We start from the raw sequence: 23,350 nt of genomic DNA, 5'->3' as shown, positions 1-23,350 counted from the left end.
CCAGTAACCTCGGGGGCTGACAGGTAGGCGTTTACTTCATAATTTGCCTGATCAACCTGAAGTATTTTTATCTTCAGGTACCGATGCATTCTTTGTTCAATCATGGTGCCCACCAAAATGGTGTTTTGCTTGGTGTTAAGTTGAATAATGTTTCCTTAGCCTCCTTCAAATTTACGCCCGCAGCGGCTCGAACAATCTCATATATCTTCACGTCTCCACCCAAAGATAGAGCTTTCAATCCTCCGCTCGGTCGGATTATCACCTTATGCAGGCCAGTAGGTAGGCGTGGTTGCTGTGACGCCACGGAGCGCAGCGCCAATTTCCTCCCCGCCATCTTGATTGATTTGGTGCTCACGTGGCCGCCATCTTGTCTCCTTGCTCGATCCGAGCCGACACCTTGGCTTCCTCCTTCGCGGCCGCTATCTTGGCTGCCGCGTTGCTGGTTTGTGTAGATTGTGAACCAACCGACCTTTTCGGAAAATTATTCAGGAGAAATATCCTCCCCTTGAACAACAACCTCCATTTTCGCCGAAAATATCCAGCCGTGCTAAGCCCCAGGGGTCGGCGGCGAGGCGCACCGACGCTTGGCCGGCGGGCAGTGGTCGGAGTCGACGCTAGGTCGAACGCAGCCGCCGGGACGGCGCGTCAAAGTCGAAAAATAGCCGAAAATTGGGTCCACTTGCCGCAATTTCGGTATCCAGGTGACTTCCGCTGATGATTCCAATCGAAGTTGGCTTGAGCACAACCATAAATCCGCCAGGAACATCGAAAAACCTGGGAGCGCACGCAAGACACGTCCGGGGTTTGTTGCATTTGAAAGAAAACTTCCAAGTCCAGTGACTGTTAGTTTTGAATTTTCAATTTAGGACGTCAAACTTTTATTAAAGATTGGCATAAATCGCAAATTTTCAGAAAGCGAAACTTTCAAGTTTAGAACTCCGCAACTCAGCAAGAAAAGAAAACGATATCGCAATTCTGTGAATTGTATGTGATATCACTTCTAAAGCGAACAAATTTGACATTTTACACATGAATCTAAAAAAAATTTATTAATATGTAATTGCAACTTTTGCAGAACCCTTGTAAACAACATAAAAAATTCATGTAAGATGTAAAATTACACAAGAAATTTGTCCGCTTTGAATGATTTAATGGACGCCGTTTACAGAACTGCGATAAATGTTCTTGATGCAGAGCTATTAATTTGTAAATTTCGTGCTTCTATATTTTTCAAACTTCAGAGTTTTTGAAAATTTTTAAACAATATTCAAGCCCCAAATCAAAATTCCGCTTCCAACAGTCACTAGAATTTAACTTTTTCTCTCAAATGCAACAAATTTTATTAAAATCAGTCAAGGGGTTATCTCAGAAAAATGTTTTTGCGTTTTTACATGTATTTGAATAGGCCGTGTCGGAGTTGGGCCCGAGCTAAAGCTTCCTCTTAAACTCTTAAGGATATGCGTAGCATGTATTAACTTTCAGCACAGGCTTGTAATGCGTCACTGCACGTCTCCTGCACTTCTAGTTTCTGTCTGTTTGTGTCATGTGAGCGCTCCACAAATCACAAGATGAATGCCTTCCAAGTTGCTCAATTTTCAGTTTTGTAAGGCACTGACTAAACCGTTGTAATAGCCAAGACATGACGCACCAGACAAGGGCGACAAAAACGTTGCGCCGGCTCTCCCTGTGTTCCGTCGTGGCTAATAGTTCAACCTTGTTTTACCCATCGTCAGCGCTTCACAACACGCACAGACATCGAGTCACCCAATAAACGCGCTGCTCTCGTGTTGTTTGTCCCCTTTGCACATTGTGGGCCACCGGGAACGTGCTAATGTGACGCCTTCTACTTCCGCAGCCTTTGCTTCCGAGAGGACCACGAACAGCCGCCCTGGCGCGAAGGTGCCTTCCGGGTCGGCGAACTCTGCGACGACGACGACGTCGCTGGCACTGACCTGCGGAAAGAACAACACGACCTCATCGACGGTAACGTATAGTGCACGTCATCGGTCTACCCGCTTTCGCCCTTTTACGGTATAGCGAGGTCACTTCTCTCCTTGACTGACGTTGCCCGTAACTGTCAGAGGTTTGATTTCTGACGCACCGTTTAGAACTTGAAGCCTTTGGAAAGGCTCGAAGCTCTCGCGTCCACGAACAGTCGTATTTCCCACTTGGCTTTCCTGTCTAATGACGTTTTGCTTCCCCGCACGACGCATGCGGGGAGGAATTGCCCTCGCGTCAAGTTTTCCTTGCCGTCAGCGGGCGCTCGCATCGGAGCAATCGCGGGCGAGGCTAGGCGACTCACCGCCCCTTTTCAGGGGGCATGCCAATATGAATTATCATCATCGCGCCATTTATCATCATCATTATCATCATTATCATTATTATCATCATCGCGCCATTTCTAGGCTTGATTACAAAGATGGCGCCGAATAAAACAACGCACGAAGAAGGGGTACACGAGACAGCACGTAGGCCCCCTTCTTCGTGTGTTGTTTTATTCGGCGCCGTCTTTGTAATCATGCTTAACCAACTAGCCCACCAACACATGCTCAGTTATTTCTAGGCGCTGCTGATGCATCGTGCCCCACCACGATGCACACGCCAATGTGGGCGCGTTCGTTGCGCCCTCACGCAGCTGCGACCAGGGATTGTGATTGCTCAGATAATAGTGATTATCTCTAATGGCATTTCCTTTGAAATAGGGCGGTGACAAAAAATTCGCAAGGCAGGTTTGATTGTAAACGCTGGCACTCTTTCAAACGTCCAATATTTACAACTACATATGAGCCGTAAGGGCCAAGAAACCCCCAAGACAATGCAGCTTACACGCCGCATACCGCGCTGCATCGGAACAACGGCCCCCTCTCTCCTCTACGCCCTCTGTACCCTTTAAGCGCTGTGGCTAGAAGTACACTGTGGCTGGTTAGCCGTAGCGCAATGCACTGATGGTTTCGCTTCCTTGAATTCAAACAAACTGTGGATGCTACGATTGCTTGACATTTCGTGTTTCACATTCAATTTTTTGCGATTATTGTCATTTTACTTTTTTTGAAATTTTGCGGCTCCCGTCGTAAGCAATGTCTTCTCCTTTTATTTTACGATCTCAAACCTGCCTGATTACGCGGTGTGGTTCCGTCCGCAGCTAGTATTGTATGAGTGGGCATATCACTGGATCTTCACTGGCGTGTGAGTGGTCGCTTGCGGCACTTTGCATGTATTCGCGGGCTTGTGTCCCGCTCGGAAAAACACCTTTATGTAGCACACATTGGGCAACAGAAAGCTGTATCGGGAATCTGATGTGTTGATCTACAATTGTTTCATTGACACTTTAAATGTAATTATAACATTTCCGATGTTCATTAGATAATTGCCAGTAATTATGTAATTAGGCGGAATGAACAAAATAATATGAGTATCTACAAGTGACGGCAAACAACATTACCTTCGTTCTGTACAGCTACGTGGCATTTCCATATTTAAATATCTTTGTGCATGATAGTTGAGGCAGCCTGTATAACGTTGCAAATGACGGTGGTCTGCATGCTTATGACCACCGTTGGTTGGAGGAGATAATTAATTATGGGGTGTTAGGGGCCAAAACAACGATCTGATTATGAGTAACGCAGTGGTGGGGGACACTGGATTAATTTTGACCACCAGGGGATCTTCTACGTGCCCCCAATGCACGGGACACTGGCGTTTTTGCATTTTCCCTGCTGCCGGAATTTGATCCCGCGATCTCCAGCTTAGCAGGCCAACACCCTATTGCCGCTAAGCCACCGTGGCGAGAGCTACTGCCATTTGCACTTCGCTCCTCAAAGAGTGCCTGCGTGGTTGTCTCGTGTCTACTTCCTTCGTCCGTCGTTTTATTTGGCGCCTTCGTTGTAATCATGTATAACCAACTCGCCCACCAGCACGTGCTCAGTGTCCTCAAAGAGGTAGGACGTTTGTCGGATGATCTCCCAAACAACAGTATGCAATGGAGGTGCACGCGGTTCAAATCATGGATCCGGGACTGCAAAGAAGTCCGACGGAGTGCTAACGCGTTTCTCTCGCATTTACCGCTATACCGGCACTGATATTTTCAGTCGGGAGGTCCCAAGTGTGGAATACCTACTGGTGTGGAATACGAAGCACGGAATACCTACTATACCTGCCGCGAAGTGCCTGGAATGAGACAAACAGCGCTCGTCGTTGAAAGAAAGCGCGCAGGACATTTCGCCTCTGTTCAGAAGCACGCACGCCACGTGACTGACGCAGGGCTGGCGGCGGGCGGCGACGCGCTCGTGCGGGAGCCCCCGCTCTTCTGGCGCGCCCGGCGTCCCGACGACGTGGACGCGCCGAAGATGCTGGCGCAGTGCCTGGCCAAGTGCGAGGTCGAGTGCCTCGGCGAGTTCCTCACGGCGGACGACCGCCCGCTGGACGACGCCGAGCTGATCAGGTGCGCGCATGCCTCGTTTCTCGCGCCCCATGGTCCCTCACTCGCTCCCATTCACCAACGGGCTGACGCGCGCATGCATTCGCAAGCGCACATGCACAGTGCCTCAGGGAACGCTAAAGAGAAACAGTAAATTAGTTTAGAATGAGAAAGTATTAGTTCAAACATTTTGCTTTAATCTCACTCTAATAGCTTGTAGATTTGAAGTTAAAATGAAGTTAAAAGTTGTTTTTTTTTTAAGTTCGCAAGCCGGCGTCGACACCGACGCCGGATTTTTTTCCGTCACGGGGACCTCAACCCTATCGCTTTAAACGTTTTCGCCTGTTAATCTCATATGAGCTATCTGTTTGTTGTAACGTGTGTAATGATATTTAATTACAAAGGTGACAATAAGCCTAGCGGCAGCCTAGTAGCAGCGCACAGCACGAGCTCTCTCGCAGTGACCGCACGGGTCGCCGTCTTCCGGCTGCCACCGAAAACGCGAGGCGCGTCTGCTTCATTACATTGGCCATGTTAAACTCGTTTTGGCGACTCGGGGAGCAGACAAGACGAGGGGGTCATAATGTCGCTTTATTTAGGCGGCTGACATGCACGGTCTCGCGACCAGTACAACGAAGGTTCGGCGATGGTGTGATGGCTCGACGGTGTAGTTCACAAGTGAGGTGGCGTCGATGGTTCGGTACGGACCGTGGTTCTGACAAGAAGACACGACCCCTATCGCCGAGCAGTTTTCGAGGAGAGTCGTGGCGAAGGACGAAGTTACGAAGAATGAACTTCGCAGCGTCGCTGCGGCAAGGGCCGTGGTAACGGTGTATATAGAGCGTCAGCTGATCGACGCCAAGAATCCAGCGATTTCCGCAGCCGCTGTATGGAAGGAGGCCACCGAGGTCGATGCTGACGCGGCCGAGCAGGGCACGTCTGTAGTGCGCCAAGAGGGCACTGTGGAGTGGTCTTTGATGGGCGGTGCCAGATCGTACCTGCTGCGGGACAAAGCGGTCCACTCCACACCAGAAATATCGCTGACGCAGCCTTGTGAAGGTTTTGCATTGTAAGCTGTTGTGGGCTCATTACAACCGGCGTTTCGGAGGCGGTGGTGACTGCCGCCGCCGGTGTGCGGAGTCCATAGCAGCTATCGCCGGGAATGAAAAAAAAAGAAAGAGGAATCACAGCGCCTTCTGCAGTCCGTAAAGATGGTCGAACAGCGAAGCTGTGTTAGTCACACCGAGTGTTACACAGTCAAACTTCGCAAGCAGTCTGTATTGTAAATATTTTGTTTCACCATTCGATCACCTCATTTTCGCTTCTGCGTGCTTCGCGTGGTGAGCATGCTTTAGGACTGCTGCTTCTAAACTCGGCATCTCCGGCGCGCAGCTCGGGGTCGGCCCTACGACGATGAGCCCGTTCACGGGCCAACTCTCGCTGACGCTCGCCGTAGGCAGCTTTTTCCTCAGGAGTACGCACTACTCGTGGTTTTCCCATAGTTGAAGTTGGGATGGAATGTGCGGAACCACTAATCCGAAGCTCCGTATATTGGGCGAAAGGCCCCCCTTTCAGGGATTCCCAACGTGGTAGTGATTCCCAAAGTGATTCCCAAAAAGCATCCTCATTTGCACAATAATCACAATCGTTCAGGAAAGAATCGGTCGTGGGCGAGGTGCAAAGACATAGTTCTTGGAGGTGGGTAATTGTGTAGGCAACTTCAATGAGCTCTTCTTGCGCGGAAACACACCATGTGGCGTTGGCGCAATACATGCAAAGGTACACTTCTTGTTGTGGAGCAAGAAGAACTCACTTCGGCCGGAGAGAATAAAGATTTGAGAACCCAATAGATGTATCCGGATTGGCTTCCTTAAAGAGACCATATGTCTCCCGTACCGAGCGGGTCATGAATCTCGTGGCAGCATACGGTTTGTTTCCATCAATCGAAACAGATACTACGTCCTTTTTAGTTGGGACTCTGCCGAGCACATCCAAGCTCGTCTTTGGTATAATATTGCACAGTGGTCTAAACGTCTGTTGGGTTCAACCGTGTTCACTCAGTTGCGTCTGGTGTTGACCATATTCCACGTTTCTCGCGCCAAGATCGGGATTTGTATGTCATGTAGGCTGACAAATCTCGAATGAGAGCTTGAACTTTTCGGCGCTCCAGCTGGCTTCGCAGTAGAGTCAACAAGCGCATTCGCTTTTGGTATGAAGAGCACCATGTCATAGGTTTCTATAAATTTGGCGAACCATTCGGTGCACATGCCGTATTTGGTACCTGAGGGGTCCAAATGGCGCTTGCACTATACGAAGTAAGATTTGGACCTTGCAGTGCCACCGAGTTGAATTTGCTTTAGCACCGGGCAAAAGTTCCTTCGTCGCGAATCCGACTTCTGCTGATGAACGTGAGGCAAAGTTTCAAGTGGATGTAGGTACTGCTTTCTACCTCCCAGTTCGTCTTCTTCCGGTAAGAATTCATCGCCTCCCGTGGATTCACTTCCCATTCTTCTATACTCTATCAACTCGATCAAAAGAGACGATTTTTACAGCAGCTGCATCTGAAAGCGTGAAATAAATATGGGCGCCAATGATGGCCGAGGAGAGGCATGACTCCACGAATTTATGTCGGAAATTCAGACATTTTAGAATGGCGTGGTCGAAATAATTATAGTTTACCAAAACTGCCTTTACGTCGCCATTACGGTCAAGTTTAGGCAAGTCAGAGCCTTATGCACGCTGTTTTTACCCTGATGTCCCTTTTTCTTAGCACCTTGGTGCATTGTGGCAAAGCTCTCATTTCTACCACCTGTACTGTGATTACAAACAAAATAATGCAACATGTTTTTTAATATTATTTTTCACGTGCCTGTGAATAGTTGTTTACGAGATTTTGAGAAAAATTTCCGATGGGGTTTTTTTATTTTCATTTTTAAATAGCGTTCATTTTTGTCAAAACTTCAAATTTGAGGCGAAGTGTAGAAATGGTAATTTGTGATACAGCAAGAATATTCAGCACAATTGTTGAATAGGTTGAGGTCTCGCAGTCCAGCAAATTTCAAAAGGCTACATGTATTGGTTAAGTTGATAAAAAATCGTAAATATAGCAACTTTTGAAGATTGTAGCAAATTAAGCAATATTTTAAAAACACCTCCGTTTTGCACGGAAGCGTGAAACAGTGCTAGCTGGCCCTTCTTTACGTCTAGATTTTACACACAAGAATGTATTCTTTGTAGCCGTAACATATTGTATTTCACATCCTTGTGAATTTGTGAAAATGCCTTCTGCATTAAATAGGCACCTCCACACTGAAGAATCTCGTAATTTTTTTCCTCCTAAAATATTCATTTGGCAAATAAGCCACGTTCACTTTAGTGCTACCTGGTGATATGCGCATAAATTATAAAATATTCAATGAAATCTAAAATATGAAATTTTTGACCCGTGTTGATCTCTCGTGGAATCACCCAGAAGAAGACGCACTGCGCCTGGTACAGGCATTCGTTGTGTCACGCGTAACGTACTCCGCCCCGTACCTCCAGGTTACGAAGGTTAACCGCGAGACGCTGAACACGACGATAAGGAAGGCAGTCAAGCTCGCCATGTGCGTCCCAGTCTACTCGTCAACACAGTATCTGCTGGACATGGGTGCCCACAACATGGTGGATGAGCTGGTGGAAGCACACCTATCCCACCAGACAGTAAGGCTGAGCCGGACAGAACACGGCCGGGCCGTCCTATGCAAGATAGGATGGCGAATTGAACAGCAACCGACAACGGAGCTGCTCCCCACAACGTGGAGAGAGATTATTAAGACCAAGCCTCTCCCCCAGAACAGGCAGCCGGGGAGGAACGACGAGAGACGCTCTGCGCGGGCCAAGGCACTGGATCGACAGCTGGAAGAGGGCTCCGAGGTTCTCTACGCGGATGCCTCGCTTCCCAAGCACGGCACCAGAGCAACGGCAGTGGTCACCACCAGGCGCGTCGATACGGACGATGAATACAGCCGAAGCAGAAGTGGCCGTGGACCTCGCACTCGCACAACCGGGAGTGAGGACCGTGGTCACAGACTCCGAGACCGCCTACGCAAGCTACGTTCATCTCTCCCGCTGCACTAGCGATCCTCACCAAACGCAAATCACCGGGACGGGCCGTTGAGCTCGTGTGGGCCCCGGCTCACTTGCAAGTGGAAGGCAACGTACTCGCCGACCACTATGCCCGAGAACTGTCAATCCTGATCGAGGACGAGCCAGAGCTACCAAACCCCGTGCCAAATTACGAAGACATCACCCAAATGTACAGAAGCGGCAGATGTAGGCTTCCCCGTCTGCATCCGCAACTCAGCCGAAGGCAGCAAACTATCGTGCGACGCACGCAAGCGGGGTTTCTAGCGCGTCCCGTGCTCTTGCACAAGATGTTCCTAACAGAGCATTACACTTCATGCCCATTTTGCAGACGATCAGAAGGCACTCTAGCGCACACCCTTGCAGAGTGCACTAGGCTCAAAAACCCCCCACCATCCCTAACTCCACCCTCCCCAGCCCCAATCCCCCCGAGCGATGGGAGACCGTGTTGTCCAGCCTCCACCTACCGACCCAGCTCGCGCTGGCGGCTAGGGGCTAGGAACTGCTGGACGCATATGGGACCTGAGAAGAAGGTTCCACCCCGTCTGGTGCCAGCGCGCACCAACCTTTACTAAGGGCGCAATAAAAGTTGATTCTCTCTCTCTTGGAAACTAGACGACTGCGCGAAGCTTGTCGGGTTCGGGAAGGATCCCGTCCTTCGAGGCAACATGACCCAAGAAAGTTGATTTTAGGGCAACGAAACGGCAATTCTTCAGGTTGAAGTGTAGGCCAGCTGAAGTGAAACAAGTTAGGACGTCAGGAAGACGGACGAGATGGGTCGGAAAATCCTTTGAGAAATCAACTATGTCGTCCAGGTAACATAAACAAGTCCTCGACTTGTGGTCGTGAAGGATGGTATCAATCATGCGCTCGAAGGCAGCAGGAGCATTGCAGAGCCTGAACGGCATAACGTTCAACTCATGCAAGCCATATTGCGTGACGAAAGCTGTCTCTCGGCGTTCAGCCTCAGCCATAGCAAATTGCCAATAGCCAGAACAGAGATTTAAAGTATTCTGCACCTTGCAGACAATGCAGAACGCCGTCGATCTGAGGCAGTAGGTAAACGTCTTTTCTTGTAATCCTATTTATGCGGCGGTAATCGATACAGAATTGAATGGAGCCATCTTTCTTTTCGCGAGGCGACGACCAAGGACTTTGAAAAGGCTAAATGACGTCGCGCTGCAGCATGTCTTCCGCTTATTCCGTGATAACTCGGCGCTCTTCTACAGAAACGGGATACACACGCTGTCGCTAGCGTGCATGTGAACCCGTGTCAGTGGTATGATAGACACTAGTAGTGCGCCGTTAGGATGGTTGGTTGCAATTGAACGAACAAAGGTTAAGTTTGTTCTTAACGAACTCGTTAAGGAGCGTAAAAAGTTGGGTGCTATGAGATGGCGAAAGGTTAGCGGCGATGGCACAGTCGAAAGTGGCTGAAGGCGATGTTGATGAGAAAGAGGTTATGGCGTAAAGATGTTAATGGGTGGCGAAATCGTGAACGTCAAGATCTTCAGTACACGTGACAGCTTGCACATATCCTAACGTCTCAGTCACCACGCAGTAGGGTCACTGGGTACCGGTGCGAGTTGCATATGGGTATGAAAGTGGATTCGATCAGACCTAACAGCGCGGACGGCGAATGGCAGAAATAACTCCTTGCGGTGAGCAAGCATGTCAGATGGCGTCAGCGGAGTCTGGCAGCGCGGCACACGACAGGCTTATAATCATGTACCTCCCCGGAGGTAAATCAGTATCAGCACCAACGAAGACTTTGCAAACACCGAGGTCGTGGTCGACCGATGGTGAGTCACATAACGGCGAAAGGTCCACTTGCGCGCGAGTATAATCGATGATTGCACTGTGACAGGAAGTCCCACCTGAGGACGAGATCACGAGAACAGGATGGCAACACGAAAAACTCGATGATGTACAAAACATCTTGGCTGACCACCAGGACTGCATACATCGGTAGGATCAATTCACTGCGCGCCAGCATTGCTGAGTGCCATGCTAGAGAGAGGGAGGTTGTGACATTTTTCAGCTGACGGCGAAGTTTTTCATGGATGACGGGAATGGTGGCCCCGGTATTGACAAGCGCTTCTGCAACTGCTCCCTCAACGTGAACGCCAGTGACATACTGCGGTAAAAATTTAGGTCTCAGGCTGGCAGTTCCTACCTCTGTACCTGTGCTAATCAGTTTCCTTCGGCAGTAGGTGGTCGACGATGCATAGGCTACAGCGACTGTCCACGTGGAGAAGTCTGAACGGCAGTCCAGCTCACAGGGTCTCGGCGGCGAGTAAGCGGCATCTCAACCACGAATCTCTGCAGCATGTTGTCGCGCGTAGCGAAACTGGTCGAAGGCGCCGTGGTTAGATAGAGGACATGTTACAACAAGAGAAGCGCACAACGTGACCGGCAATGCCACAGGCGAAGCAAATAGGCCTGTTGTCTGGCGTGCGCCACGTGTCGGCTCGACGAAGAAGCTGGGGGGACTGCCGTGGAACGGGAGCAGGGGGAACCCGGTGCGTTGGTGGTGGGACGGAATATGACGGTGGCCGTGTGACAGCGGCAGCATAGTTGAGCGGCGGAGGTGTGACCCGCGATGGGTAGTCGGCATAAGAGAGCCGTGTCTTCGGAGATACGAATAGCGGCGGGTATTCGGTATTGGAGAGCGGTGCCGTCACAGGAGTTAGTGGGCAAATTGGCGGAAGCGCGTCAGATATCTGGGCACGGATTGCTTGTTGTAGAGCCGGAGTCAGTGCTGGGGTAGGTTCCTGGCCATAAGGGAGAAGCGACAGCTGGCGGGTCGCTTCCTCGCGAATGAAATCCTTCAGCTGAAATACGAGAGCAGAAGGATCGGCATGGCCAGCAGCAACTGCGATGGTGGAGACGGCGTCGGCCTGTGGGACATTCTGGCAGGCGGTCTTACGTTGGCGGTGCAATTCGTCGAAACTATGGCGCAGGTTGAAGAGAACGGCGGGACTGATTGGACTCTTGGCAAGCAGCATTTGAAGACCGGTCACCCTCAATGCCTTTCAGAATACGTTTGATCTTCTCATCCCCCGTCATGATTTGATTAACACCACTGCAGAGGCTCAATACATCCTCAGTATAGCTGGGAAAAGTCGCCCGGCTGCTGTGCTCGCTGGCACAGACGCTGTCAGGCGCGTAGCTGGCGAACAGCGGGGCGGCCAAACACTTCGGGGGAGTGTGTGCTCAATGTGGACCAACTGGAGACGCCAGACTTGTGATTCTTAAAACTACAGACTTGCGACGTCAGCAAGGTAAAATATTACCAAACATTTTTTAGCTGCGCGAACAAAGGACCAGAAAGAGACGAAACAAGGACAGGTGCTCTGCCTTTCTGCTCCCTCTGATCTATCTGTGATCGTTTGATCGCGCAGTTAAAAAAACGTTTGCTAGTATGCACCAACTCGCCCAACAACAAGTTCTTCTAAACTACGTAAGATATCACGCTGTTAAGATTCGTCTGGTCATCCCACATATTGTGAGAGCTTACACGTTCATAGGAAGACAGCCAGTCCTCGACGTCATGCTCTCCGGTCCAGACGGAGAACGCCATTGCAGGTGTGTGGGGCAGCCATGGGTTCATTCGGTGCATTAGTCGCCTCAGTCATGGTGTTGGTGGGCAACGTACGAGTGCGGAACTACAAGGCTACTTGAGGGATTCTACCGACATCCAGCAAATGCAGTGATATTTAATTACAAAGATGACAATAAGTGTGGCGGTAGCGAACAGCACGAGCTCTCTCGCAATCACCGCACGAGTTGTTGTCGTCGTCGTCTTTTAGCTGCCACCGAAAACACGAGGCGCGTCTGCTTCATTACACGTGCCTCATATACCGCCATTCTGTGATTGTTACACATGAACAATATTTCGAGAGCTTTAGTGTCGCTGCTAGAAGTCTTCACAAGAAAACTAGGGAAGATTACCTAAAGAAGTTTTGAAAAGCAATTATTATCGAAGATAACATGTGAAGGGCTACCGAGGGCGCACGGAAAAGGCAGGTGAGTTCGTTCTATGTACTGCATTTGCGCAATATTATTAAACGTAAAGAGGAAAGTAACCTTAAAGTAATCGATTACCTATTAGTTTTTGCTAAATTACATTGGTGGGACAGTTTCTTTTTGTAATCGCAATCTATTACTTTCTTGAATAAAGTAATTGTAATCGGTTACTTTTTTCTGTAACGGGTACAAGTCTGACCAAGCCTCTTCATGGTAAAGTCGCGTTTATCGTCCGACGATTTCCATGCGTGGTCGAGTCATGCTAGGCCGTTTGCGCTGCTCACCATCGCCTCTGTACTTCGACGTGCACACCGTCGGCAAGGTGCATCGAAATAGGTCGCCAAACTTGGAACCGAAAGCACGCCAAAACCTATTGCCAGAGATATGAGTTAGTGGTGCGCGATTGAAGCGCGACTAGGTGAGAAGGGGTGGGGGGAGCACACACACTGAAACTAGAAAACCTATGTGTAAAAAAAAAAAAACTGTTCAAGAATTTTTAATCAGAATACGGTCACACGAGTCAATATTCCGTGTCAAATATGTTTACTTTAGTAAAGGAAGAAATGCGATTTTTTTTATTTCACAATTTATTAGTTTGTTCTTGGTGACCCCCCACCTACCCGTGATTCTGGTGCAAGACTTAGCAAGACTGTGCAAACCAGCTATTATGTCGTGCGGAATGGCATTGCTCACTTGAACGCGGCGGTTTCATCCGAATTTCTTTTTTTTATTTGTGTTGCGTTTTTGTTCAAAGGCTGGCATGTGCTTCACTTCAAATTTTGCATGACCTGGGGCACGGCATTCATTGGCGAAAGCTGTGAGTGGAGGTAAGATCTTGATGAGGGCTAGTTGGTTCATACTTAGAACTGAGGTGAAACAGCGCGAAAAAGACGAGGATTTGTTTCCTTGTGTCCTCGTCTTTTTCGCGCTGTTTCACCTCAGTTCTATGTGAGTGGAGGCTTTTTGTTATCGTGCATGTTCACGGTGCGGCATCCGACGCGCTGTGTCTCTTCGCGACGATAAATGTGAAACGCTCCGGGAAGAAACGTCGCGCTATGTTCGTTCACTGTCCGTAACACAGGCTCTGAGTGGCCGACGGGCAGCAAAATTAGTGTTTATTTATTTATTTATTTATTTAAACATACCTTAGTGGCCCCTAGAGGCATTGCGTAAGGTGGGAAAGTACACTCAAAAATTATACAATAATTAGAAGACATATATGAATGCATATACAAAAATACAATGCATGAAATGCACTAACAAACAATAATATGGCGTTAAATTTGTGCAAAAGACAAACCGAATGCTTTTGAACGCGAGAGGTCAGTGAACAAGAAGCTTTCACAAAGTAAAACCAATAGAAATACAAAGCCAGCGGGATAATATTTGGCTAAAACAAAGCAGTATTTAAGGGGTAGTAGCACAATACTAACGCTATACTCAAGAAAAAGTAACACGTTAGGTTATGTATAGTTTGGAAAATGCGCTGTTAGAAGATGCCGGAATTTTTTGTTGGTCACTCTTACACGCAATGGTGTTAGGAATATTGTTTCAAAGGCGAATGACTCGTGGAAAAGCGGAGTAGTTAAATGAATTAGTCTTTTCGTAGATGCGCATGAAATTGAACTGATTGTACAGCCGGTGTGACCTGTAATGAGGAGTTTCAAGAGGCAGAACTGATGGTGCTGTATTATGTACATATTTATGAAATAATGACAGCAGGGCTATACCACAACGATCATGCAAGGGCTGTAGTGAGAGGTCAAGTTTAATTTGTCTTATGCTTTTGGTATAGTCATAACACCGTGAAATAAAACGCTCAGCCCTATTGTGAATAGATTCGAGCTGTTCGATCAAGTATTTCTGATGGGGAGACCAGACGGAGGCGGCGTATTCAAGCTGAGGTCGAACAAATGTTATATAAGCTAGTTTACGAATGTCTTTAGTAGAATTATGCAACTTACGTGTTTTGTACCCTAATGATCTCGAAGCATTGGCGCATACGTATGCAATGTGCGTTGACCACAAAAGAGGCCAACTTAGGTTAACACCAAGATTTTTATATTGAGTATCATGCAAATTAGTTATGTTATTTATGTGATAAGAAAACGTAGATTTAGTGGTTAAAAGAGATAATTTTACATTTAGAAACGTTAAGCTCCATTAGCCAAGCGTTACACCAAAGAGAAATAAGTTCTAGATCTTTTTGAAGGATTGTGTAATCATCGGCTCATTTGATGGAACGATAAAGAATGTAGTCGTCTGCAATAATGCGCACGTATGAGGAAATGTTATTGGGTAAGTCATTAATGTATATTAGAAACAGCAATGGCTCATGAACACTGCCTTGTGCTACACCTGAATTAACGAAGTCGAATGTTTCCTAGATGATAACGTGGGACAATATTGTCTTCTCTCACAACAGTTGGATATAAATACATGGTGTCGCGCGAAAGTGGGAATGATTCTGTGAAAAGGTTTCGTATATCTTGCTATACATTACGACTGTCTGCTGGCCATAGAACTTTTCATGCATTGAAACATGTTTTGTTTGGTCACTTAAATTGGTTGCACTATTGTAGACGAATAAAAGTCAACTAGCTTTTGAAACGTCGTTGGCACTCTCATTTATTTCCATCCTATTCATTCACCTTCCCAAGAGATATACTGGAGCAATTGCCGTCAGTAACAGTCTAATTATGTTCACATTAAGACGTACGCCACTCCTATAATTTAATGACACGCTGGCGCTTCATCTGAGGCTCGCCGCAGCGTCAAAAGAAAACCGCTAGCGTAGCGGTCGAACTGCCGGACGCCAAAGAAATTCAAACATTCGCGCAAAGCAGCATAAGACCTTGACGTCACTGCCATTTCCAGTTGTTACGTAACTTCCATTATTTTTCGCTTGCTACTAGTTTTCCCCCCAATACGTATATAACGACGGTTGCAATGGGCAATTTTCTTGACATGTGGGCTTCTATGGAAGCTCCGCTACCAGGGGCCCTATAGCGTAAAACTATTCCAATATGTTTCTGTTCCAATCTCCTGACGTCAAATTTGCGTAACCACCGACGCAAGCACCGGGCGGTCACCCGCAGGGTTGTATGAACACACCAATAAAACGCTCTCCTCGTTCATAGGAGGTAACTTTTTTTTTTGCTTGAAAAACGAATAACATTGCCTACACTGAGCGGCTTGTCGTATCCAATTGGCTGACAAGGGGCGACGAAAACGCTCAAGTGGAGAGGGATTCGATGGGGCAGAGCCAGTGCACTGAAAATCGATAACCGGATGAAGAGGGTGATGCCGGCGTCTGCGATTGGTCTGCTTTCCCTTACTTAGCTTGCGGTGGCTGGTCAAAAATCACGGCGGCATGCAACGGAAGCTTAAGAATGACGCTGAAACTGATCCTCAGCAAAGAAGAGATAGCAGTATGAAGTGGTAAACGTGCCGAAAGTGCTCGAAAACGTTACACGGCCACGCAAGAATTTTTATTATGCGCAAATACACCCATGCTCTCTAGCAGGTGCGAATAGCCAGCGCCTGAGCGATCGGTGGCAGCCATCTTTTATTCCTTTCTGAAAGGGGCAGACTGCGGCTATGCAGAAGAAAATTCAGTTTTTTTCGGCATATTAATGCATCTTTAATGTGTACATGTCACTTTGACGCGGTGAGTTTTCGCGGTTTTGTGACGTCGCGCGACAGGCAGGTGAAGTGGTTGCTGCCCGAAAACTTTTGACCAATAGCCGGGGGCTAATGGCGAAAAGGCGTCGAATCAGAAATAACTGTTTTTCTTTTTTCTGTCAAATCATGCATAATCAGTGTGTACACATCATATCAGATGGGGAGGTATCGCGGTTTTCGTGATGTCGCATGACAGACAGGTGAAGTGGGGGTGGTCGAAAAAAGTTTTTGACCAATCGTGGAGGGCTGATAGCAGAATTGGAATAGAAAACTTTGGAATAGTTTTACGTTATAGCGCCCCAGTTCACATATACCTTGCCATTGGCTGCTCTCTTCGGAGCATGCGCAGAACAATCCCCAACCAGCGCGCCGCCTTGAACGGCTGTCTGCGACCGTCGTGGTAAGGAGCATGTGTCCGTCGGCGTCGGACGTCGCTTCGACAAAAAGATTTTCGTACCACCCATTCCAAGGCCCTCCATACGCAGGGAATTTACTGAGCTAATTGAATTTCTCAAGCTAAAATACATACAAAAATCGCAAACTACGACCTAAACACAACCTACTAACACGATAGCTCTCGGATTGTAATTTGGCTATACGACAAAACAAAATTCTGTTACGTGAAAACTCAAAGAAACCCCTTCACACACACAAAGCGGCCGCGGCGTTCACAGACCGGCCGCGGCGTCCGCCATTCGCGCGCGCCGGTGCGGTGGGTGTCTTGGAGGCCACAGAGCGGCGCGCCCGGTTCCTTGCAATACCTCCAGCTGGCGGTCGCATCCGCCGCATCGCGGCCCACGCAAGAGGCCGTGTTTCTACCACAGAGTTCGCCTTCGTGCATAGCGTTTGCGGCCAGCGTTTCCCGGTAAACATGATGGTTACATACGTTCCAGTAGCCGGGAAGCGTGAGAAGCAGTCAGGGATATTTCAATGATATCGCGTTCCGCTCTTGAAGGCGAAACTTAAGCGTCCTCCAATTTTTTTTTCTTCGCACAATGCATTGTGGGCCGGCGCAGTCGGCGGAACCAACGCGCGGATGGAGCAAGAGCCATGCCGACGTCGGGGCGCGTTGGCTGCGTCCGGTTACGTTGGCTGCGCCAGTGCGTCGAACATAGACGCTGCTGGTATTGCCAACGTGACCTTGAGCGACTTGAGGTGTCTTAGCAGGGCAATTTACTAATACAGGAGATATTGTTACGCGAACGAGGGGTGAAACACTGAAGACTATTTAGAATTTATATTTACAAAACAGCTGCAACACTGGCCAGTTCAGTTGACAGCTCGAGACCCTGGAGCAGTATGTATTCACAGGCGGGGTGCCCCCCGCGCATCGTTCAAAAGCAACAACGTAATATGCATGTAGCATTATCCCTAGCGGCAGATGCATCGTACCAGTGCGTCTAAAGATCGGTGTCAACAGGAGCGTGATAAGGCTTGGGATCTGTGGCATGCACAACGTCAGTGGAATGCGGGACAGATGAGGCACTGGCATTGGCTGGGGCAATTTCATACTTAACTAGAATCACGGCGCGTAGCACTCGGCATGGGCCTGTGTACTGAAAGACGAGCTCTCCCGACAGCCCAGTGTGACAGGACCACAGCAGTACCAGAGATCCTGGTGAAAAGTGCATATCTCTGCGTTGGCGAACGTACAAAGGCCATTAGTTCTCTTAGGAGGTCAACTGGAGAGCGTGGGTGATTTCGCGTGTTTGAGCTGCCGTGGTGGTGCCGTCAAGTGCATATTCGCTGGCCTCTTCTTCGACGGATGGAAGGAATGTATCTAGTGTTAATGTTGGTTCTCCGCCGAACAGCAGAAAGAAGGGGAATAACCGGCAGGGTCATGGCGCGCAGAATTATATGCAAATGTTACACAGGATAGAACAAGGTCTAAGTCCCTATGGTCGGACGAGACATACTTGGCAAGCAGGTCTGTCAGGGTTCGATTCAGACGCCCCCTGATACCATTAGTTTGCGGATGATAAGACGCAGTCACATTCTGCTTGGTAGAGCAGGATTGCAGGATGTTCGCGATGAATTTTAAAAGGAACGTTCGGCAACGGTCAATGAGCAGTTGGCGACGAGCTCCATGTTGCCAAATTACGTGGTGGTGGTGGTGGTAACAACTTTATTGAGATTCTGCTCAGTTATCTGGCAGGCCCGAGTCCTAGGATGGCCCCTCACGAGGAGCGACCCTTTCGGCCCAGGCAACGAGGGCTTTTTGTAGTTTTTCATCCGGCGTTCTGAGCAGCTCCTCCCACATCTGTTGTGAGGGAGCTGGCAGGAACGACCTGGGAGGGGGTAAGCCCTCGCACCCCCAAAGAATGTGATTTTGGGTAGCCATTGTTTGATTTGTGCAATTTTGACACATTGGGGGCTTCCATTGCCCGTTGGTAATTATGGCCAGCCAATGTGGGCTGAGGAACGACTTAGTTTGGATTCGACACAGGATTGAGGCTTGCGCTCGCGTGAGGCTTGCGTTTGGAGGCGGGTAGATTCGCCTTTTTTGCTTGTAGTAGTTTGTTATCTCGTGGTATGTCGTCTGTGCCTCATCCATGGGATCCGAGTCTTAGGGGCACACCTCCCGGTTGATTAGACCTCGGGCTACCCAGTGCGCCTCCTCATTCCCTTGATTCCCCGAATGGGCAGGGACCCATACGAGTTCTACAGTATTTTCATTTGTAAAGTCCCGTAGGACTCGCGCTGCACAGACGCCTATGCTGCCTCTGTAAAAGTTGACTAGTGCCCTTGTTGAGTCGCTTATGATAGTTTTCACGGAGGGATTCATGATGGCCAAAGCAATTGCAGTCTCTTCCGCTTACACGGTGGACACTGTTTTTATGGTTGCGGCGTTGAGGATACTTCCTCCGGGTCATCGCGGTGAACGTTGTGGCGGTACAATACACCATCCTGGAGGGCAAACAAGTGAAGGGACGAATCGGGCGGCGAAGATTACAAGCGATCAATGATGGTCCGCAAGGTGGCATGATAGCGTTGCTCGTTAAAAAGATTAAATTATGGGGTTTTACGTGCCAAAACCACTTTCTGATTATGAGGCGCGCCGTAGTGGAGGACTGCGGAAATTTCGACCACCTGGGGTTCTTTAACGTGCACATAAATCTAAGTACACGGGGGTTTTCGCATTTCGCCCCCATCGAAATGCGGCCGCCATGGCCGGGATTCGATCCCGCGACCTCGTGCTCAGCAGCCCGACACCATAGCCACTGAGCAACCACGGCGGGTCGGCGTTGCTCGTTGGTGACGAGGAGCAGTTGAGGTAGGGAGAAAGCGCAAGCGTAGGTGCCAGTGTCAGTAATGGAGGGTAGTTCGTCCACTGGCTAACGTGACAAACAGTCTGCGTCTTCATGTAGGCGTCCCGACTTGTACACTACTGTATAGGAATAATCTTGTAGCCGTGGAGCCCAACTAGCCGACCGGTAGGATCCTTGAGTTACGAAAGCCAGCAGAGCGCGTGATGGTCCGTGATTACCAAGTGCGTGCAGACAAGCACCGGCGGAATGTAGAAACCGCCCATACGAGAGCCAGGCATTTGTGCTCCTGTAGTAGTTGTGCTCCGCTGCAGTGAGGAGGCGGCTAGCGTTGGCGATAACACGATTTTGTCCCCGTTGGCGTTGGGCTAAGACGGCTCCGATTCCGTGACTACTGGCATCTGTGCGGATTGCTGGAATAAAGGACGCGTAAATGTATGCGTGTATAGGTGGAGTGGTGAGAGTAGTGGTGAGGGGGGCACAAGCGCCAGCTTGAGCGGGACGCCACGTAAACAGCACATCCTTCTTCATAAGATCAGTAAGTGGTCAGGAAACCACTGCCGAATCTTTCACCACCCGTCGGAAGCAGGAGCATCATCCTACAAAACTTCGGACGTCTTTCACAGACTGATGTATAGGAATCAAAACACGTGACAGCACGAATTTTCTCTGTGTCTGGTTGAATACCGGAAGCGTCGACGAGGTGGCCCAGCACTGTGATCTGCCGGCGACCGAAGTGACACTCCTATGAATTCATTTGGAGCCCAGCCTTGCAGAAGACTTGAAGAATAGCTGGTAAGCACTCCAGGTGTGTCTCAAAGGTAGGGGAAAATACGAGAACGTTGGCTATGTAGCAAAGGCATGCTGAGCATTTGAACCCTTGAAGCAAAGAGTCCATCATACGTTCGAACGTTGCTGGGGCGTTGCGTAGAGCGAAGGGCATTACATTTTATTGATATAGTCCATCAGGGATGACGAACGCAGTCTTCTCTTGGCTCTCACTATCCAAATGATGATCCAAATCACAGAAATCTGCCAAGAACCATTCCGAAGGTATATTGATGAAAAGTAATTGGTGCAGTGGAGACAATCAAGGGCGTCGTCAATGCGAGGCAAGGGGTAGACGTCCTTTCTAGTAATTTGGTTTAGATGGCAATAACCTAAGGACCTATCTTACGCGTGGATATCATTCTAAAAAAAACTGAAAGAACATACTTGTAAAACTGACGCTTAAGAATTCTTTCCTGGGACAGTCAGCCAGTGGAACACGCTTCCTGCTGATACTGTGGCATACCCGACTGTCGAGGGATCTTTATCAAAATTGAGACCACGTCTTTAATAGGCTTGCGTGTGTTGTTTAGCGTTTTTCGTCCGTGTGGTATGCTTTTATTCTCATCGTTATTCCACATACTTCTTTTATGCTTGTTTCTTTTGTATTTCTTTATCGGATGAGGAATGACCGATTTTTAGTATTTCAATCAAATTGAACCGCCCATTTTAATCTGTTCACGTGTGATGCTCTTATGGTGCTCATTATTTTAGTGCATTTGGTTTTATATACATGTGCTCTTTTATTTTACTTTTCTTCACTTTTCGTCACCATTACTATAAGAACAGTGTACCGATGTGCAGGTCATTCGACCCCCTTTTTTCGCCACAGGCTAGCTCCAAGCGGGCTGATCATGTCTGATTTTTTTATATTGAAGTCTTTTTAGACTGGTTCTTTTTGTTCTTCTATTTTGAATTCTTATACTTTATGCACGTATTGTTAAGCCGGTTCTTTTACCCGTTATGCATTTTTGCTCTTTTGCTATGTACGTCTCACTCCTGCCTAAGGTCTTTTGTGAAGGCTGGTAGTCATTCTAATTGTGAAATAATAATTAAAAAGACGCCACGTGCCATCTTTCTCTTTAACACGCACAACGAACGACTCTCAGGGGCTCGACGAGGGTTCAACAGTGCCTTTGGCAAGCATCTTGTTCACTTCATCTTGAATAACTACAAGCTCTCACGCAGAAACTCGATATGGTCGGTGATGAATGGAACTAGCATCACCAGCATTACTGTAATGTTTAACAAGTGAAGTCGGTCCCAGTTATCGATTGTTGAAGTCGAAGATGTCATAGTAGGAACCTAAAATGTGACATAGAGTTGCTGCTTGCTCAGGCTATAGGTCTACAACAGTCACTGGTCTAAAGTTGCATCGAGGCGAATTGCATCCTGTGGAAATGTTGAAGAATCGAAGGAGACGTCTACTGAAAAAGTCACAGGCCTGCGCGGCACACGCAGCACAGTCACAGCGTTAGCTGGAGGGGCGGCTCCACAGGACCTACATTTTCGGCACCACGCACTACAGGGTCTTCGTGGTGACGTATCTTCGCGTCGTTTTCACGAGAACGATCCGAACTGTCCGCCCGGCGTCGACGGTGAGCTGCACCTTGTCCTGCTCTCTGCACAGCGGTCTGCTGAGCCCGATGTTGCGTGGTTGCAGCCGCGTGCGTAGATCTACGAATCGATCCTTCAGGTTCGTCCCTTGCAAGGAGGTGCCATAACGTGTACCGAAGAGTAAACACAGGTATCCAGACTACGTGGCGCACATGCCACATGCCTTGGCCCGTGGCATGGTACGTTGCTGTTGATCATGCTGATTGTAATCATGGCATTCCCTTCGACACGGTATGGTTACAGAAAGCCACTTAGCCGGCTACACCCAGGGCCAACTACGTGATGCATACAAGTGCTCTATGCAACTGTTACATGTCGGGACACCTTGTGAAATATAACGGAACTGCAATGCAATGTTTGTGGCTGTCGACGCTGCGCGGCGAGGTTGCCAACCTGCACAATACGATGGCAATGATGATGATGCAGCTTGGATGGCATTCCATTTGAAACGGGACGGTGAAAAAGAGTCACCTAGTTGCTCATGATGATGATGATTTATTGGCATCCCCTTTGAAACGCGGCACTGACAAAGTCATCTAGCCTGCTTGCTTTAATCAGATACACAATGTATATTTTTTCTAGCATTCTCGTATACATTTCCTTAAACGTCTTCCTCAAACATTCTGTAACTGCCTCGTACCGCTACATGTGCATATGCTACATGTCGTTCTGCCTGGCGTAAAAATATGCAAGTGGAATGCAAAACGTGCACGTATCGACGCTATGCAGCGCGCAATTCGCATCGCCCGTCTCCTCAAGCGCTAGGATGCGTTTACAGGGCATTTTGCAGTGGCATGCTAGCAAGCGCTGGCACGGCTCAGCAGGATGTCCGAAAGAAAGCGAGCATCATGGCAGTCAAGAAAAATATGTTCTACAGTTTCTTCCTTGTTATATATAAAGCAGTTGTCTGACCATGGGACAACAAACCCTTACTTCTTATCCATGGCTTAACAGGCAGTGTGCCGGTATGCAGCTCCCGATCACTGCGTTCGAAATAAGGGTTTTTCTATGTGCTGAACCTCACAGTGTGCCGGTACACACGTTGATGCTACTGTGTATGCAAAGCGTGTGGCGAACTCGGATGGCTGCTCGCAATGCTGATGTTCATGGGAGGTCAGCAATGCATTATTTTGTTCAGAATGTTATTTATGCAAGCGAATTGATCAAGCTGCTAAGTGATCCACCAAATTGGCTTTCAGTGTTGGACAGTTTGGCTTCGATGAAACCATTTTAACATGACACATCAGTCTTACTAACGACTAGACGTTCTTACACTCGTTTTTTATTTGACAATATCTGTATGTACTTGCTAAGTCGGTAATAAAGAAAAAACAAGCTGGCACGGCTCAGTGGTACAGTAGCTGACTCCCACGCTGAGGCCTCA

The 23,350-nt window shown here is 48.5% G+C and overlaps 1 protein-coding gene across 1 annotated transcript in view; it reads left to right on the top strand.

Annotated features, from left to right (window-relative positions):
- LOC142560898 (uncharacterized) overlaps positions 1 to 23,350 on the top strand; it is a 141,979-nt gene that overhangs the window by 80,830 nt on the left and 37,799 nt on the right. Inside the window, exon 3 of the mRNA XM_075673309.1 lies at positions 1,856 to 1,983. Within this exon, the coding sequence (XP_075529424.1) occupies positions 1,856 to 1,983 (128 nt within the window). The remainder of the gene's footprint in view (positions 1 to 1,855; positions 1,984 to 23,350) is intronic.

The sequence above is a fragment of the Dermacentor variabilis genome, chromosome 10 (assembly GCF_050947875.1).
Source record: "Dermacentor variabilis isolate Ectoservices chromosome 10, ASM5094787v1, whole genome shotgun sequence".
Classification (NCBI taxonomy): domain Eukaryota; kingdom Metazoa; phylum Arthropoda; class Arachnida; order Ixodida; family Ixodidae; genus Dermacentor; species Dermacentor variabilis.
Note: the sequence above shows the minus strand (reverse complement) of the source record. Positions and strands in the feature narration are given on the sequence as shown.